We start from the raw sequence: 21040 nt of genomic DNA on the forward strand, positions 1-21040 counted from the left end.
CTGTCAGTGAATTTATGAGTTCCTTCTGCATTTTGGTTATGGTGACTAATGCTTCAGTGAGCACGGAAGTGTGATGCTCCTTGCTTCTATCACACCCTCTAACATCCCACTTAGAAAGTAGTTCAAATACCTGAATTGTAGTTCAGTGGGAATCTGCCTGCTTTCTGTGGCATGTCTCTCTGCAGTAGTGAATCGCAGCATCCGGTTCACCAAGTCACTTGCTGAGCCTCTGGCTTCTGCTGTACACAAATTGGAAGCCATTTGTCTTCTGATTTTGTTGTTTTTGTTTTTCTTACAGAATCTTAACTTAAAAAAAAAAATGTACATTGGTGTGAGGCGTCAGATCCCCATGGAACTGGAGTTACAGACAGTTGTGAACTGTCTGTCATGTGGGTGCTGGGAAGTGAACTCATGCCCTCTGGAAGAGCAGCTAGTGCTCTTAACTGCTGAGTCATCTCTCCAGCCCCATGTATCTTATCACTTTTTATCACTTTAGTCATGGTTGGAGAAGGAAATAGAAATTCATTCATTCATCTCATTGTGTGCATTTCATCGTAATGACTCAGATTTTTCTGATCTAGGATGAAATATAAATCTCTTTACATTATATTTTATTGATAAGAACAGTACTTATATAAATTATGGAATATACTTGGGATAAACCACAGATTTCTGTTTACAGTCACTTCATATTGACTTAGTAGAGATTAGTGTACTTTACAGATGTCAGCAGACATAAAGTAAAGTGATTTGGCTAAAAATATATTTAACACATTTGTTGCTCTTTGTCTCACATGAAGAAATTGTCTTTTGAATGTGATAATCATTTTTTTAAAGATTTATTTATTATGTATACAGTGTTCTGTCTGCATGTATGCCTACAGGCCAGAAGAGGGCACCAGATCTCATACGGATGGTTGTGAGCCACCATGTGGTTGCTGGGAATTGAACTCAAGACCTCTGGAAGAGCAGCCAGTGTTCTTAATCTCTGAGCCTCTCTCCAGCCCCTGTAATAAGCATTTATAACTCTTCAGAACAGACTTCTTTCCAATTTATTGAGAAATCTCCTTTCAGGATGATCTTGCATTCTTTATGTTTTATATTCCTAATCTTTTCATGGCTTATCTTTGTAGTTACCCTACAAAAGAGCTAATGTAATTTATTAAAAAATACTGAGTGTGTGTGTGTGTGTGTGTGTGTGTGTGTGTGTGTGTGCCAGGTGCTGGGCAAATCCCAAGGAAATTATGGCAAACCGGAAGCCATCTCTGTTTTCATAGAGTTTTCTAACCTAGAGGAAGGGAAGACAATTAAGAATCATGTGAAAAGGCAGGCATGGTAGTGCACACCTTTCATCCCAGCATTCGAGGCAGACACAGGCAGATCTCTGTGAGTTCAAGGATAGCTTGGTCTACAAAGTGAGTTCCAGCACAGCCAGGAGTGTTTAGAGAAACCTTGTCTGGAAACAAACAAACAACAACAACAACAACAAAGAATCATGTGGAATGTATTTGGAATAGAGCATGGGAACACATTGTTTTAGTGCAGAGATGCACCGAGCCTAAAAGGCATGGCAGTATCTAGGAGTAATGGAAAACTAGGCAAGTGCTTTCTTCGAGGTTGACAAGATGGCTGAGCAGGTAAAGGCTGCCAAGACTGATAACCCTAGTTCAGTCCTAGGAAGCCACATGGTGGAAGAAAAGAACTGATTACCACAAGTTGTCTTCTGACCTCTCCAATTTGAGTGTGCGCATGTACACACACACACACACACACACACACACACACACACACACACTCATGCAAAATAAAAAAATGTAAAATACTAATTAAAAAAAGATATATGTATGAGATGTATAGAGTGGACTGTGAAGGGCTAAACAGATGTTCAGCTTTTATTCAGAAAAGTGATGATGATGATGATGATGATGATGATGGTGATGGTGATGATGATGATGGTGATGATGATGATGGTGATGATGATGATGGTGATGATGATGATGGTGATGATGATGATGATGGTGATGGTTAGAAAAAGTATTAAGAATTTGAGAGAGAGAAAATTCATGATAGTCTTAATAGTGTGGGAAAGAGTGGGGAAAAGTTCCAGAAAAATATTATACAGACACAGACATACATTTAAATTTAAATTGCAGTGTAATATGTTAGCTATCGTTATGGCATTTTTGAACAAAGTGTGTTTCGGTGTTCTTCCTGTCATCTCCTCTACTTCCATGTTACCCCTCCCCCTACAGTAGCTCCCCTCCCCCAGTTCTTTATTCTTTTCCTTTTTTATTCCTCTATTTAGTACCAGGGGGAATCATCTGACAGCGAATTCTAGAGAAATAATCCAAACTGAAACTTTAAATAGATATGTAGGAGGGGGAATTTTTATAATCTTAAAATATAATTTTTGCATTTAGGTATTTTGCTATCTGTAGGCAAATCTTCTACTTAATATATAGGCTAGGCAACTGAGTCAGATGATCAAATTAGCATATCTTACACAATAACAATAATTAAAAACTTGAATTCTTTATCTAGAAGAGATGTTCAGTTTAAATTACAGAATGTAAAGATGATTTCAAAATTTCTGGAAAGTTATTTTTGGTAATAAGAGAGAACATTGCTGGTATTTAAAGGATGGGAGCTGAGTTTGATAGTTTCAGGTTAATGAGAGAAGCTGCATGGGATTGGGAGCTCAGTGGCTGCTCGCTGGGGGTTTCTGCAGTAGAAGGGACTTGCCTGAAAGTTAGGAGCCCTGAGTTCCATCCCCAGCACACCCGGGGTGGAGAGTAAAGATTGCTCAGTGTTCACAAGTGAGCCCTGGCTGCCAAGCTCTTCTTCCTGCTTGTGGCCTCATCATTATTGTGCTAGGCATGAATGATCTTGACTCTTTTCTACTAGTTCCTTGTCCTAGTGGAGAAAACCAAGAAAAGAGAAATGCGTCAGAAAAAGAACGTGAGCCGGGCAGTGGTGGCACATGCCTGTAATCCCAGCACTCGGGAGGCAGAGGCAGGTGGATCTCTATGAGTTCGAGGCCAGCCTGGTCTACAGAGCTAGTCCAGGACAGGCTCCAAAGCTACAGAGAAACCCTATCTCAAAAAACAAAAAAAGAAAAGAATGTGAAAAGTATGCAGATACTTAATCCTGCAGAGATGAAAAGCTAGGCTGAACTATAGTTGAGTTTTCTAGAGACAAACAAACAAGCAAACAAAAAAAAAAAAAAAAAAAAGAAAGAAAGAAAGAAAAAGAAGAAAACCCCCACAATATCTTAGAAGATACTTGTGACATTTTAAACAAAAAGTTAACAACAGCAATGAAAAAAATGGCCGTCTCTGGACTCCTGAGACCAGAGAGGACATTCCTTTTGTGGATTCAAGATCCCTATAATGACCTTGTTCAACAGGTTCCTTCTGTTTTTCATGTCATCTTCTAATAGGGTTATAATTCCTAAGTTAAGTTGGTTAGGAGTTTACTATTTGACACTGTTTCCAGACCTGCCTGGACTCATTGAGCAGTTTAGCAGAATTAGAGTTGTGTTTGCAAAGTATATTTAATGCCATTATTTATTTAATGGGACCATCAGTTATTATTCTATAAATACTTTCATAAATATTGAGAAGTGATATGCTAAAAAAATTGAGCAGAAGTTTTTGTAATCGTATTTTTAGTACTTTCCATGTGTGTCACTGTTAACATCTGAAAGGGAGGTTTTATGTTGAGTGTCCAAATATCATTTGTCATCCAGACTGTTTTGAGAGAATCCTGTGGTCAGATAACAGTGATTATTTTGAGGGGCATGTTGAGAAAACAATTTCCTAGGAGAATAAAGTGATATGCAGGCTTAAACTAGTCTACTAGGAATATAAAGACCTTTCTTAATGTGCAGTAGAGGTTAACACTGCGTCCATATTGGGGACAGGTATGTACTTGCTGATAAAAGGCATATTCGTCCTGATTTAGGCTAGTGTTCTCTTACAAAACTGCCCAGCTCACCCATGTGCTGAGTCACAGACACTGGTTCAGAGGCCCAACTCACCCATGTGCTGAGTCACAGACAATGGTTCAAACTCTTCTTTGAAGTGGGCCAAGCTTCAGATATGGTCAGATTTTCTTCACCTGAATATAGAGTTAGTGCCATAGCTGAGGGAAATGATAGTTTCAATGTAAGCATATTTCCAGGTATTTCTCATTGTCTATTATATCCATTAAAAATATTCCAGTGAGGTAATATTAAGTGACTGATTTTATGCAATAAAGCCTTATTTATGAGCTTTCTTAGTTGAAAAATGTATCATGGTGCCACTGAGTTTATCTGTCCAGTAAAATGGGTTAGAAACTAATAGAATATTGGAAGCTGTCTAAAAATGATCACGTTTTAGAGAAGACGCTTTTAATTTTTTGACAGAAGTGAGATTTTTTTTAAGATTTATATTTTTTTTGTTTTGTTTTAAAAGATTTACTTATTTATTTATTATGTATCCAGCATGTATGACTGCAGGCCAGAAGAGGGCACCAGATCTCATTACAGATGGTTGTGAACTACCACGTAGTTGCTGGGAATTGAACTCAGGACCTCTGGAAGAGCAGCCAGTGCTCTTAACCTCTGAGCCATCTCTCCAGCCCGAGTTTTTTTTTTTTTAATGAGAGCCTTGTTATTTAACTCGATTTGCCGTGAAAGAGCAATAACCTTTACTTACCACTTTTCTTGCTGTTGTATAAACAGCATGGGAGCGGAAGGGCCTGCCTCCCTGCCGGATTCCCCACTTTAATCATGGGAAAATGCTATTAAATGGACCCCCCCCCATGCAGCACCAAAGAGAACGAACGTCTCTACAGAGACTTTTGCTGTGCTGTTACTATCTTAGAGTACAGTCAGGCCAGAGACAGAAGCAAGGACAGACAGGGGTCAGTCTAAGGTCTCCCAGAATTAACCTGAAAAGCACTGAGCCCAAGGGTACCACCACAAAGGCAGTTACATCCAAGGAGGCCAGGCCAGGACTTGGCTAGGCTGAGAGCTTTTCTCAAGTGTTTAAGTTTGAGAGTAAGGGCTGTTAAAAGTCCTGTCTTCTCTTTTCTGCTTCTCTCCACTAGCCTCTAGATCCTGGACAGAGGGTTCCTGCTTGGGAGCAGACTCAGCTCCCCTAGAATTTCATGATTCCCTAAGCTTCCATTAGGCGGGGAGTGGAATATCTCTCTACCTATGTGTGCCTGTTTCTGCAGGATGTCAGACAGAGATGGAGCTCCCTTGACTAATTCTCTTGCCAGACTGTGAACCTCTTCTACCAAGTTGATGAAGATCTCAAGAGTCTCATGAAATCAGCACTTGAGAACCCTCACAAAGTAGTATAATTGATGTTGTAGGGGTACGATCACAGCCATATCTGTATTGTTGTGTGGTTTTCTCCTGACAAGCTGATCACATCAAAGTCAAAGTCTACCACATGTCCCTTTCCATCCACCATTGGCAATGCTGAGACTTGGCACTATATGAAGACACTCAGAGCCATGCAGATGAGGATGATAGTAAGGCCTGTAGCCATATGGGCATAGGTGCCAGTCTGTAGCTTTTCTAAAGATGGTGTCATGAATTCTGGCATGAGAACTCAGTGATAGGGAATTTGAGTAAGGGGATGTATGAGGCATTGCTTGATCCTGGTCCAGTTTCTGTACATCTAGTTTTAATTAATGAAGAGATAGCATCAAACGAGGAGAGATACAGACAAGTGGCGTAAAGGAGCCCTGTAGGTATGCTTGTCTTCTGGTTCCTATGTTGTGCTTTGCAGCATCTGTATGAAACCATGATGGTTGGCAGGCACACCAGGCTTCTTCCCATCTCACCACAGAACAGCACACCCACCACTAGTCATCGGGAAAGAGCATGGAGGAATCAGGTCAGAGCAGGGCTGAGCATTCATGCAGGGAGGTAGACATGCTATTCTTCGGATTCTGGAGTCTGCTGCAGGTGTCATACCCAAGGTAGGAAACTACCTGAAGTGACCAAGATGCCAGAAAAAGTTTGTTCATTTGTTTGTTTGTTTGTTGCTATCAGGACTTCATGGTTTAGCCATTTTAAGAGTACAGGCATAACATTTTAGATAAGGAGATTGTAGAAAGTTAAATTCTTTGCAAAAAAATTTCCATTCATTTCAATACATTAACAGAAAGTCAAGCCCAGCTTTAAAATCTTTTCTTTTTTGAATTCGCTGCATCAAGAGACCGCACTGGAGACAGCAGCACCACTGTTTCTGTCAGGGTGCCAACCGCATAGTTTACCTCCTTCACAATCAAGTCTCAGATGTTAGTTATCAATGAAATCGGCAAGATGAACCTGTGCTCAAGTGTGCACTATAAGACAATCATGTTGAGATAAGCAATCCTCTTTGGCTAGTCACCTAAAATTCGTATTCTGCAATGTGTCGACCTTAAGTCTTGGGTTTGGAGTTACCCTTGACTTAAGGATTTTTTAAGTGCCTTCTCAGTCCATTTTCTTGTTTTAACTATAAAAATCATTTATGAAAAGCTGTTTATAGATAACATCTGAAATGATATTACAGGTCCAACAACTCATCTGTTGAAAATACAAAAGAACACTTTATTTTATGTTCTGTTCTGGCATCTGTGTAGATCTCTGTTTGGTACATTAATTCCAGAATCTTTTGCAGGTAAGAGTAACTGAAATAAACTAATGTGTTACAAAGTGTAAGTAGTGAGAGGAAGTTTGGTTGACAGTCTCCAATGTTGAAAATAATCCCTCTGAAAAACTGAGTATTCACATCGTTTCGTTCCGAGTTTCCCTCCCTCGGGACTGTGTGCCCTACTGCAATGGAAAGAGCATGGGAAGCTTTTCTTAAGGTTAGTGGAGTTTCATGAAGTTTGAATTAAAATGAAGCAACAGAGCACAGGAAATCCACACCCTTTGCTCATTTCTTAAATCTGGGAATGAAAGAAAAATGTAAAGAAAAACCCATATTTTCTTAAAATTATCTTTTGTTATTTGGAAGACATTAGAATATGCATAAGTTATTGAAAACTCACAACAATTAGAAGTTGGACACCTAGAATCCTGAGCAAAATTTAATTCTCATATGGGAACTAGTTTTGAGACAAATTTATATCCCTGTAAAACCATGAAAGAAATATACTATTGCCTTACTTAAAGCAACATGGACAATTAGATTGTTGGGGTGTCATAAAGAGCACCAGACCCCACGCTTGTTCAACATCAACAGAAACTCAAAGCAACAGCCACACCACCCTAGAAAGCCCTTTGAAAATACTTTCATGAGATAAAAATTTTAGCTTAAATTTACAGGAATCCAAATAATAGTTTTATGAGAAAGGTTACACATTCTATTACATTTACTGGTAGATAGAGGAGAAAATTGTACCATTGGATTAATGTGATTCTGTTACATTTTACGAACAAGAGGGAGCAAGATAGTTTCCTGGTTGCAGTTCTGTTAGAATTTCATTTGGTTAGTTTATTATGTGTGCTGTGGCTTCTCACACAAGTAAAATAGAAAGTTGAAAGAAGTTATAAATCAAAATATTTAAGCATTTACAAGTTGGCCCTCAGGGCTTAAAGGAAAATAAAGTTTGAAGGTACATGACCTACTTCATAAATGAACTGAGAAGTGCAGAGGAAAGAGGTGACGTGAGTATAGAATTACATTCTCTTTTCCTTGTGAGGCAAGTCTAGATGGCGTCAGAGCCTTGAGAGAGGCGTGGGAACTGGTTCAGACTGGGATCCCAAAACGTGTTTTCAGGGGATGAGAGAACTGTTGGAGGTGAAAAACCATGGAGCCAGGACAAGGCAATTGATGGCTGCTGTCATGATCCCTGGTGACATTTAGACTAAAATAAACATTTTCTCAGATTGGCTGGTTTTCAGTTGTTTTTCTTTTCAAATCCCTCTCTATTTATTTTACAGTGGATGGAACTGAGGTTCAACACTCTGGCAAAATGCCCACACTGCAAAAAAATGTAAGTTCTCTGCTGCTGGAAATACCATTGAGAAGTGCTTGAGCTCAATCTACAGGGTTTGGGATTCTCACTTAAGTAGATTTGATTTTTAAGACGTGCTATGAAGTGAGTGAATGCTTAATATATTATCATTTTCAAGACAAAGGCAAGGCATCTTTAGGCTAATATAGTCCATTTTGAAATTAAAATAATTGGGCTTGATTATTATTCTTTAAAGGGGAATCCATTTCTAAGAGAGCAAAATTAATAAATTGTTAGTTACCTGGAGAAGTTTCCCAATGTTATAAAGGTTATAATCTCTTGCAACTCATCTACAGTTTGTAAGAAATATTGTAATCAGGGAGAAAACCTATATTTTTTGTGAGTCTGTAATTAGTTGATGGTTAGTTTTCTGCTCCCTTCCTAATGAGAGAGATTATTACTATGGCAAAGTTTATGTAACTGTCTGTTTTAACTATGAAGTCTGTTTATCTATGTTTCTAACTGGTTTGCTTAGGGAAAAGAACAAAAAGCAATATGACCATGGGAAACAACAAAGATATTTTGATTGAAAATATTTAATGGCTTAAATGTTGGGGAATTCTGAGGACCAAGCTTCCAACTGAATCGTAGGAGTCGGTTATTACTGTGGATGATGATTAACTCTGGCTGAAGAATATTAAGCACACTCAGCAAAGGGAAAAGACAATGGGGAACAAACCTTGGAGACATCAAGTGGCAACTTCAAAGAGGCCTTTCCAAATGAAATCTTCTGTGAAGGATTGGTACCACATCTGCAATGTGTGCCCACTAAGGGTGTTCACTTGAGACTTGGTGCCCTGGGGAACATTGGCACCTATTGCCAAGCACGTACCAACATTCCAAATGCCCAACAGGAAAGTTCATATTCAGTATAACCCATATCACTCTCAGAGAGAATGTATACCCTATAAGCCACTCTTACTACTTATGGAATGCAGGAAACTTTTTAAAAACCTAAGTGCCCAGAGAGCAGCTAAGGACCAACCTCATAAGAAGGCCTTAGGCTTGATATGTTAACCTTTCCACACATTTATTTTGATAATGAAAATTTAAATAAAAATAAGTATCCACTTACATGTGTGAATTATAATGTAAGCAAAGTCAATTAAACTGGAATGTTTTGACAACTCAATTTTTAAAACAGAAAATATGGATTCATACTTTATACAACCTTTACTATGATTTAATTAACTTCATCTATTTTGACAGTAGAAGAATCCCAAGGATGGTTTCTCAGAGAAAATAATTTAAAAGTTTCTGAAAAATTGAGAATACATAATAAAATGTCTCTATTCATCACTGCTAAATGATTTCAATTTAATATATTCCTGGGATAATTTTCTTTATCATTCATTTTTAACTTTAAAAGAGGAGATTTTTTTTGTGTGAAATAAATCACCTACATTTTTAGGTTTATTGAATCTAGTGTAAGTACATTCATGGATAAGAAAAGTGGACAACCCCAAATACATACACAGAAAAAAAGTCATGTTGGGGAGACAACTCCTAATATGTGAATACAAATGCTACCCAAAATATGTGAATATGTGTGCTATCAATACATGTTTATTCATGTATCACAAAATGCACAAAATTAAGTGGTAACTATTTTTCCCAAGGACATCAAGTAGTATTTAAAAAAATCACAAAAAACAAGAAGCAAAGGATCAGCTGCTCTAAGCACGGTGACAGCAGCCTTCCAATCCCCTGCACACGTTGTACAGAACTTCTGCAGTAATCTTAGAATGCAGGGATGGTTGGCCCAGTTTTCCAAGTTAGAAACTACTGAGAGAGGGCAAGGGTTATGCTTACGGAACTTGGTTGATTACTTCAGAACAATGGCACTATTTTTGCTGATAAGAATGTTAAATTTCTGATCAGAAGGCTGTATTGATATAAAGAAAAATTTGTATTAATAACTTTGGGAGCAGTGTGCATAGAAATTCATGTGGATTAAACCAGCTTAAACATCATTCTCAGAAGATGGTGTGTAGAATTGGAGTCATATGCTAACCATGGGAAATTCAGGACATTTGTTACTTCTGAGTGGGCAGTGGGCAGATACTGCCATGGCATGAGCACCCATAGCTCGTTTCTAGATTTCTTTTGCAATGTTTTTCTTTACAGTGACATGATGGGTCTATTAGAATAGGGTGCTGAGACAGCATTTTATTTCTTTAAACATAACTTTCCTAGAATTCCTTTATTTATAGGAGTTATAAAGTCATTACTCCAAAATGAGTAAGCACTTGGGGACAGCTTTTCCCACAGCTGCACAGGCAACGACATGTATTCTCCTATCCCATTTCCTTGTTCATGCAGAAGTGGAGGCTATTGCAGCTGAAAATGTGTTTTCCTTTCATTGTGGCTGGTGAGTGCCATCTGGATATTCAGTTCTAGCATTCTGAAGTAGAATTTGGGAATTTGGGCTGTAGTCCCCTACTGAAATGCTATAATGGATCTATGACTAACAGAGACATGGGCTTTTCATCTACGTTCTCATTGAATAGCAATTCTATGTCCCCAGGAACTCCTTTGTGAATGCCTTTCTACTGTTTTCAATTATTATGGACTCTTCCTCTTGGATGCTGTCCTTTAGATTTTCTAAGTTGGACCCTTTACTTCAGTAAGCACTCCGGTGTTACTGGGAACTTGAAATAAAAGACAACAATCTTACAGTGATGCACATTAGTTTGGTAGGTAAAGGTGGGGAAGGAGAGGACTAGAAAAGCACAGTAAACCTTTTAAATGCTGTCTTGGCAGTGTTTGCTCTGCTTGGAAGATTGGAGGGAAAGCAACCATGAGAGGTGGCCTTCAGGAGATGCTGAAGTGTGATCTAAGTCTCATAGACAAGGGGGGATTTGTAAAGTAGTTAGTATGGTTCACTGCAGAAACAGTCACTTGTTGAAAGGCAAGGGAGGACTCAGAGAGTAGCCATGTTGTTAAGGACGCAACAGAGAGGACTGAGCATGGATGGAGGCAGGCTGGGGCCAACGGTGACCTTATTTCCTAGATGCTCTGGAGACTTTAAGGAGAAACTCAGGCTCTAGAAGACATGCAGCTGGCAGGAGATAATGGGTTCCTTTTTTATCACGGTTGATCTAAAGAGACTGGGTTGTCTATCCCCTATGCAAATAACGTTTTGGGTCAACATGGCGATGACTTTCTCCTCCCTTCACCAGGATAACTGAAAGCTGAAAATTTTGGTATTGGTTAGCCTTTTACTAATGTACAGCTTTACCCTTCCACTAAAACTTTGCTTTTTGCTCTTTTTTTGAGCATCCTGTCCCAAACCACTTATGATCAGATCTTCTTATTCCCCTTAGACCCTTCAGTTCAGCTTCCTGGCTTTCTATGTCTCCACTGATGTGCTGTTTTCCATCTCTGGGAGATGATTGAAGCTGATTGTGGAAACTTTGGCTTTCAGCCCTGTCTATAAGCCTGTCTTTGTCTAGGGCCACTCTCCTTCTTTTGGAGGGGGGCATCTTCTGTGCAGGCTTCACCTCAGTCCCTCGGGACTAGACATTACTCTCCAGAGAGCTACTGACTTCGCTATGAAGAGAGTCACATCTAGTTACCAGTTCCAGCCACTCAACCCTTACCCACCTGTGTCCTCAGAGCAAGTTTGATCGTTCTGGTTTAATATTTGGTCTGCTCTTGATTATCAGAAACTGCTTTCTTCTGAGTTTTTCCACTTGTGAGAACACTCCTTTGTTATTAATTTTATCAGTCTCCTTTCCTTTTGCAACTTGTTATGTATTAGTGCTCTCCAAAGCAGGAATTTCAATGTATTTTATGTGAGTTTTTATGTGTTGTGCAGTCATCGGATTGGTTCAGATTTCTCTCACAAACTTCAGATGTAGCTAGATAATCTCCATTCATAATCTCATCTATCATTACTTCATTCTAGTATCTAGCTGACGTCACAAACACTTTAACAATTTCCCGAGTCCACTCTGCACACCAATATTCTTTATAGAGGATGGATATATCAATGACTCTTACCCCATCTCTCTAGTGCTGCGAGAATTCTGATTGTATCTTTTCTTTAGTCTCTATATATGGATGCTGATATCATATCAGTTATGTCTCCTGCCACTTTATTTTTCCCTCCATATTCTTACCATTTCAACTGCTTCACTCACTCAGCACCCTGTGTTAGTGCTCTGACAGTGGCCTTCTGACTTACCCTTTAGCTCTAGCTTTAAAGTTTTCAAACAATTTCCTAGAAAAGCGTGCCCATATCCACATACGATTTTAAAGTCTGGCTTCAGATCTTCCTGCAGTTCCCATGGTATGCAAATGTGTGAGTTACATGCTGTATAACTCGAGAAGATACCATGTCCCTTCTTGTCTTAATCCTGTTCATCGTTTTCTTAATTTTGTCTTGCTGGTGGCATATAAATTGTTTTGAGGAATCAGTTTCTCTCTCTCTCTTTTTTTCAGAATGCTTTGTAGGAAGCTTTATACAGTCCCTGGATTCAAGTCTCTACCTACCTTCTCGAGCTTTCTTTGTTTTCTTCTGTACCTATAAACAACCCCTATGTGCTAACATCAGCAAATCCTTTTGCTTCTGTAAACATCTTCTGCAATTCCTCCATTCGTCCCTTTATTCTTGTGTGGGAGCCGTGAGATGGCCTGGTTGCTTCACTTCCTCTCCCCTACCTGCCTCAAAGATACCCATTAAACCACACAAACTAGCTGAAATCTCTTTTGCTTCTCTTGTTGGCTCATACAAGCTTCCTGTGGGAGAATGGCTAGAGTACTGTTTTTTCTCTCATTCTTGTTTTTTTTTTTTTTTTTTTTTTTTTTTTTTTTTTTTTTTTTTTTTTTTTTTTTTTTTTCCAAGACAGGGTTTCTCTGTGTAGTTTTGGTGCCTGTCCTGGATCTCACTCTGTAGACCAGGCTGGCCTCAAACTCACAGAGATCCGCCTGGATCTACCTCCTGAGTGCTGGGATTAAAGGCATGTGCCACCACAGCCCTGTTTTCTCTCATTCTTGAACCACACTATTATAAACTAAAAGGGCCCATCCTTCTATCTATTCACGCCTCACCCTGTCTTCAAACTTCTTTGTATTGATTCATTTTGTATTGCAATACTTAAATATAGATTTCAGCATTATAAAAACAAATAAGGCTTATTTTAGCTCATATGATTCAGAGTTAAGAGCGGATATGTGGTGGTAGTCTCTCTGCTAGCAGAATTTTGGGATGGTACAGAGTTTCACATGGCTAGTGACTGGGAATGTACACATGTGTTTCTCTCTCTGGTATTTCTGCCTATTCTTTAAGAAAAAAACAAGCATAAGATTCACTCATGGGGCATTACCCTGGTGACCATATCTAATCCTAATTACCTTTCAAAAGCCACACATCTCTACACCCTTCCAATTAAACTCCCATCCTCTAAAACTCTCACTGTGAAGAGTATACTCCAACATGAGTTTTCAAAGGGAAGAAGCAATGTTGAAATCAGAGCACTTACCTTCCCCCATTACCTCATCTGAAATGAAAAAGAACATTGCTTGGCATAAAAAACCAAACAAACAAAAAAAATGTTTTCATAACAATAGCACACCATATTTTACACGAGTCCCTCCTAAGACTAGCATTCCATAAAGTAGTTTTATAAACAAGGAAATTTGTAATTTGAAGCATAATTAGATGCTTGGGAACACCAAATAATCTTTCCCTTGCAAAGTCACTGTGCACATTTTTTTTATATACTTTTAACAAACATCCTCTTTGATGCATAGCTTAGCCGATAGGAAAGTTAAAAAGAGTCACCAAGGTTCCACAAATGAAGATACAATGATAACTGGGGCCATCCTGAGGCTTTAGTATTCAAGTAAAGAGAAATGGCCTTTGACTTTCAGGAGATGGAAAGGTTGGAATACTGCTCCCTCCCAATAACCTTCTTGAAATATGTTCTCCCCAAATGTGTAGGTAATGAAAAACAGCCTACCAGAACAGGAAGATGTGGAAAAGATAGCTTGTGTCAGCAAGCATCTTAATAGCATTACAGAAGTCAAAAGAGAGGGTTAAAAACACAACAGCTGAGCATGGAGTCAAAGTAAAAGAACAGAAGAAGATATAACCATGAAACACTCACCAAAGGCAAATGCTAACTGATGTCAAAACATCCATGAGTTTAAATAGCAAGTCTTTCATGCTTGTCTTCCTTTTAGTAATTGAACTCTGTCCCCCCCCCCCCCCCCCCACCCCTCCCCGCTGTATCCTCTCTTACAGTGGGACAGCGATGGGCTTAGGTTGGGAGCAATGGAATCAACACTGATAAGTACAGCTTCCTGGCACACTCCTCAAACACAGAATTGATTAACTTGGTATTCTCTAGCCTCTCTAGCTATCTGGACAGGTAACTGCAGCAGGAACCTTGCTACCAATTGAGTGGAGTCTACCTATGCCAGTTAACCACAGCATATGGCCATTAGTCAGCTCTAGGCTGGGTACATGCATCTGATTTTATGTGCAAGAGAAACAAACTTCCTTAAGTTACTGCAGTTGTGCATTGCCTTTGATGGTCTGGGTTTCTCTTTTATCACATGTACTAACTATTTAGTATAAAGATATCATCATGGCCACATCATTAGAAACATAAATTTCATACTTGTACGCCTCATATACTATATATAGTATAGTATAGTATAATGTCACAGTATGTAAAAATGGAAACTATTGGTTATAATGACTATGTTCTTATGATTTAAGATACAAACAAAGAAATACAAAATTTTAAGACTTTACAAGATAAAGTATTTTTGTCATGGATAAGAAAGAACTTCCTAGATAAGGTACTTAAAGGAAGACTGGTAATTTTGAATATACATAATTACCTTGGGCTGGAAAGAGGGCTCAGTAGTTAAGAACATGTATCAGTTTTGCCAGGGACCTGAGTTCAGTTCCTAGTTCCTACATTGGGCGGCTTATAACCAGCTGTTAATCCTGCTCCAGGGGATCCAACTCATTTGGCCTCTGTAGACATCTGCACTCATGTGCACAGGCACATATACCTACACATAATTAAAACTAATAAAAATAAATCTTGAAAAAGTATTGCCTTATATTACATTGACTTTCTTGATTTAAAAAACTATCAAAAGATATTATAAGAATGATGTGTTTTTAATCACAGTATGATATATATATATATATATATATATATATATATATATCACATATATTCATACATTTATATGCCAGGAATATTATCTATAAATAGCATCTGGGAATTGGCACACAAATGACAGCCTGAGTTAAAGACATGAGCACATATTGAGCAGAAAAGGAATAACCAATTGTCAGTTGAAATAGTTCCCCAACTTTAAAAATCAGAGTTATACATATTCAGTAAAATATGTATTGCTGCAATCAAAACCTTCTCAGCATGATAAATAAAGAACAGTACTAGATGTTACATGCTGGCAAGAATTTAGGATGAGTAATGGCATGTATCATACAATTTTGCTGAAGACATAAATTTTATATTTATTAGGGTTAAAGCCATGTTTATGATATAACTCAGCACTCTATTTCTAGGATTATGTTTGAGAAATTATTGCACATATAAATGACATAAAATAGTGCTCAGTTCCCAGGTGGTGGTGGTGCACCCCTTTAACCCCAGCACTCGGGAGGCGGAGGCAGGTGGATCTCTGTGAGTTCAAGGCCAGCCTCGTCTACAGAGTGAGATCCAGGACAGCCAGGGCTGTTACACAGAGAAACCCGGTCTTGAAAAACAAAAACAAAAAATAGTGCTCAGAGTAGTGGTATAATAACAAAATATTAAGAAAATGTTCCATTCATAAGATGAAAATTTATTATGACCTGGTCAGTCTCATATCAATCTAGATTTCCCCAGTCAAATATTAAACAAATGAAAGGTCAGATCCTAGACAAACAGTTAAACACATGCATCTGTAACGGTTTCACAGATGCAGACAATCCTGGGTACTGTACACCGCACCACATATGTATTAAATACTGAGAAGTTCTCACTTGTGCAGTGAGCAGTCTTTGGTCCTTGCTTCAGCCCTATGGTGGGTTAGCACTTAGGCTGTGGAATAGCAGTGGTTTCTTCCTTAATTTAAATGATTAGAAAAGGCATGGATTTTCCATACAGGATTTACACAGGAAGGTTAGTGTAACTGAGTTATCCTCTTGGTTCACAGAAAAGCTGCTCTCATTTCACTCAGCATCTTTGGCTTCCTCAGTGGGCAGTTCTAATCATGTTAGTTGGTTTCTCATGGTAAGTTCGAGACCACCACAGACTGCAATACAGGTAGTGATGAGAAACAAGAATTAGCTGTGAGCTATAAGGCAGGAAACAAGAGTTAAAACCAAAACCAGCGTGAGGCCAAGCAGAGCACAAAGGCATTGGACTGTACATGTCTCAGCGATTACAGACAGCCCTCTGCACAATGGAGTGTCAGTTGCCCCGAGGGCACCCAGATGTTTGTGTTAATGTTTAGTTCAGGAAAATTGATGGTACATATATTGCAGCAAAATTGGTTAATTTTTAGGAAGATTTGAGTACTGAAGGAAATTATTATGCAAAATTAACCTCTTTAGAGTAGCATGTTTATAAATTATGTCTAACAGTGGCCTGGTCCTCTATTTCACTCATTCAGAACAATCATTGATTACACATGGTCTCACCACTGGCCATGCAAAGGTGACACCTCTTTCTGTCATTCACTGATGGTGCCTTCTTCTGGTATGTGTTAATAAGCATGTGCACATTAGCAAACAGTGCCCACTGGGCTTGGGTCACTTGCTCTCTCTATGCTTGCATCATTTTGAAAATTTCCAAAATTAGGAGTGGAGGTAGGTAAATATTATCAGATCTTGGATTTCACTTGAGAAGCATGGTCACAGTGTATGCTTTGATGAATTTTCTATAGGCTTTTTGACAGTGTTGAGACACCTTAAAAATTTTAACCCCTATGATGTCATAATTCTAATTCTAAAAAATATAAGACAATGATAAATAATAAGCACAATGCTTTTAAGTGATGGTTAGTTGCCAGTATTTATAATGATAAAAACACTTAGGTATAAGTGAGCGGGGAGGTGGTTGATTCTGCTGCTTACATATTAGAACTCTGTTTTGAGAATACTTGATAACAGGAAAGCTTTGTGCTGTCCATGGGTCAGTGTAAAGACTAGCAGGAACAGAGTATGCTAGGACACTGGGAGACGGTTTTATGGCAGTAGAATTACACATTCTTCCCCTTTTCTTCCATGTCTCTATTGTCCAAATTTTCTGCACTAAATATAAACCATAAGCAAGCCAAATGTTACTTTAAAGCCAGCATTTATTCACCATTCTGGAAAAGACCTTTGGATATGGACATTTATGATCAAGTACCACGGCGGCTGTTTTGTTGTTATTTATTTATTTGTTTATATATATATATATTTCTTTATAGATGAATATTGTCAGTGAGCAAGGAAGACACCATTTGCTTTTGTCACTTGTTGATGTGTCATTTTATACACACTGTCACTTTCAAGGAACAAATGAAGCCAGTAAGTTAGTGAAGCCAGACATAAGAAGTCATGAAGACTTTGTGATGGAAAACCTTGGCATAATGTTCCATGTGTCCCTCTGCTCTGTTCTTTGCAGCTCCTCAGTAGGTAGTGCACTTCCCCGGAGACGCTGCTGCGCGTATGTCACCATTGGGATGATATGTATCTTCGTCGGAGTTGGGTTAACTGTGAGTACTGCTTTTGTTTCTTTGTTCTGATATGGGCTCTCATGTAGCAGGGGCTGGCCTTCAAGCTCAGGACCCTCCTGTCCCTCCTGTAATCCCAAATGCTAGGATTGTAGGTGTACTGGGATTACAGATGTACCCTGCCAGGCCAAGAGACTGAACACTACTATTAGAATTCTTTCTGCAGCTTTATCAACTTTAATCTGTCATGAGACTTGGGACAGCCATCAGAGATCCCCAAGATGGTGGCCACAGGCTCTAGAGCTTCTGAAGGACTATGGCCAATCAGATAGGCAATCCTTGAATGTATATATTTTAATTAGTTGATTTTTTAAAAGATCTTTAAAAAACTATTTTTATTTTTATCTTACTTTATGTGTACACGTGTTTTGTCTGCATGTATGTCTGTGCACTACTTGTATGGCTGATGCCCATGGAGGCCAGAAGAGGACTTCAGATTCTCTGGAACTGGGGCTGTAGATGATTGTGAGCCTTGATGTGGGTGCTGGGAATCCAGTCTAGGTCCTCTGGATGAGCAATCAGTGCTCCTAACCTCAGAGCTATCTCTCCATCCCCATTTTAAAAGATTTCATGACATTGTATTAATTATATAAAGTCAAGATTTCATTGTTCACAAATTGTTTCTAATGGGGTCTGCCTACCCAGGGAAAGCTATGTTGTGCCCCTCTGAACGTCTTTAGCACTGAGAAATTCACTATTCATTTGTCAGAAGCCCTCTTTTTTTTGTTGAGTGGGCAGAACCAACTTTGCATAGTCATGGAGTTATCTTATGTCCAAAATAACATGTTTTCACTTACAGAGATCTGAAAAATCATTCTCTTTATCCATGCCAAGTAAAGATTTACGTTTGCTATGAGGCTAGGTTAGTTTCAGAGAGACTGAAGTTGAGCAGTGGGCATGGGGAATTTACATCAGGAGAAAGGGATGAGGAGTTGATCTGTTTTGCTCCATGCTCTGTGTTCTTTGGTCAATACACCTGGTCCCATGTTGTTAGTAATGCTCTATGGTGCCATATGAGAGTAAATATTTACATGGATTAAATACCTTATAGAGATAACATCACATGAATTTTCTTCTTTACTTTTTTACTTTTTATTTTTTGGTACCGAGTCCCGAGATTTACAGGCATTCACCACCATATCTGACAGTGTGCTTTTTAAAAATTTACTTCATAAAATTAGTAGTTAATACAAGTAGCATTGTCATCTGTCAGTTAATCAAGAGCTACACATAGTCTTAGAGAGACTTATTGGCTTTAGTTTGGGGACATGTTTCATGTATTCACAATCAGGGAGGGCCAACACAAATTTTCCCAGCAGACATTTTCTTAAAGTTTCTGATCTCTTGTCTTTATATTATTTTTTGTTTCAGGTTGGCACTCAAGATTTTTCGAGGAGATTTCATGCAACCTACGTATCTTGGGCAGTTGCTTACCTCTTAGGTTTGATTTGCCTTATCCGAGCTTGTTACTGGGGTGCAATAAGAGTCAGTTATCCAGAACACAGTTTTGCTTAAATCTGCCCCTGAATCCTTGATGCAGGTGAGAGTGTCCAGTAGTTCTTGATAAGTTCTTTTGGACACCTTCAAATCATGTATCCTAGTGGATTCCATCCTGCTTTGTATAATAGTTTCAAGACTTTGTGAGTCTTTTCTGAACAGATACTCACTACAGTACATTATATGCAAGTTCACTTTGCTGCTAGGTTATCAGACTTGGAAAAATTAAGTGTGTCTTTGTTCTTTTAAATCAATTAAAATTATTTTTGGATTTGTCATCACATGTTACATCTAATATCAGTCTTTTATTATGTTTAAACCATTTATTCCATTACTTCTGTGACTATTCCCAAGAAGTGTTTATAAATGTTTCTACACTAGGTTCACATTTATACTTACATTTTCAACAGAATTGCTTGCTTTAAAAAATCTAAGCAATATGCATTTTTGCTTGAACTGCTTACTGTAATTTTAACCTAAGATTATAGTTACCTTATTCAGGAAAAAAAATTGAGTGTACTTTCAAAAACTTGACATTCTTGTCAGAGAAACATTTCTAGATATTATATGCTTGTTTTTTTGTTGTTGTTGTTTGTAGAAAGATACAATATTTTGGTAGTAAATTAAAATACTTAGGATGAACATACTTGTTCACAGTTGGATATGTTGGATAAATGTCTTTTCTCTAAGATTACAGAACTTTTTGCCTTTCATTTTTGTCTTTTTATTTAGCATTCACAAAAGTCGTCTGGATTTATGGAATGTAATGTTAATCTGCTGGATGTATTCCTTTATAGACTGGAGGAAGTATTTCAGAAAACATATTTTATAATACTTCATCTCATCAAAGATATATTTACACTGGGCTGCACTTCCTTTCTTTAGATCCTGGCAAACTTTCTTTTTGAGATCCTTGTGCACCCATTTCTCTGTGAAGAGACCTATGGCATTTTATATTAGCTGAAATGTTAGAATTAGAGATTCATTTCTCAGATCACCAGATAACTCAACTTATTCAAGAAAATGGGTCAGAGATGGAGAGCTTCATGGTTTCCTAAAACTTAGCTTGGGATTCGTGGAATCAGCTCCTGCACTGCCTTTTTTTTTTTTTTTTTTTTTTGGTTTTTTGAGGCAGGGTTTCTCTGTAGCTTTGGAGCCTGTCCTGGTATATCTCTGTAGACCAGGCTGGCCTCGGACTCACATAGATCCACTGGCTCTGCCTCCCAAGTGCTGGGATTACAGGCGTGCACCACCACCGCCCAGCCCATTTTTGCAGTTTTGAAGAGATTATTGGAGAATTCATGGTCTAAACTCTTTCAAATTATAAAATTAGACAATGAGATGACCTGAGTAAATTAGTAGGTGATTCCAAAGAACAAGACTGGTATTTTAAATTATTTATGTTCCTGATTTATATAAAAATGTACTTACTGAAAAGTTTGAAGTGAAATACATGTAAACCTCAAAGAGAAAATGATAAATGTATAAATGCAGTAGCTCAGGATTATATGTATCTTTGAAAATACACTAATAAAGATTATTATTCAAAAGTTACTTTGTCCTATTTCATCTTAAAAAATAAGATTTAGTTTCTAAAATTTACTTTGAGGTCTTGCTCTGAAATATTCATCTTAAAAAAGACATGGCATTTACAGTGTTAATTTGTCATTTTTGTGCTATTTTTATAACTATGTTTTTCAAAAATCATTTTGCATGCCATGGAGTTGGTAGCATACTTGACATTGAGTATCAAATATCAACTTTGTTCAGTCTCAGTGAC

At 38.2% G+C, this 21040-nt stretch overlaps 1 protein-coding gene across 1 annotated transcript in view; it reads left to right on the plus strand.

Moving 5' to 3' along the window:
- Positions 1-20371, plus strand: part of Pip4p2 (phosphatidylinositol-4,5-bisphosphate 4-phosphatase 2) — a 55333-nt gene extending 34962 nt beyond the window's left edge. The window contains 3 exon segments of the mRNA XM_036178481.1: positions 7934-7986; positions 17655-17745; positions 19135-20371. Coding sequence (XP_036034374.1) covers positions 7934-7986; positions 17655-17745; positions 19135-19278 — 288 coding nt within the window. The 3' untranslated portion in view covers positions 19279-20371.
- Positions 20372-21040: the final 669 nt, after the last annotated feature.

The sequence above is a fragment of the Onychomys torridus genome, chromosome 2, assembly GCF_903995425.1.
Source record: "Onychomys torridus chromosome 2, mOncTor1.1, whole genome shotgun sequence".
NCBI classification, from domain to species: Eukaryota; Metazoa; Chordata; class Mammalia; order Rodentia; family Cricetidae; genus Onychomys; species Onychomys torridus.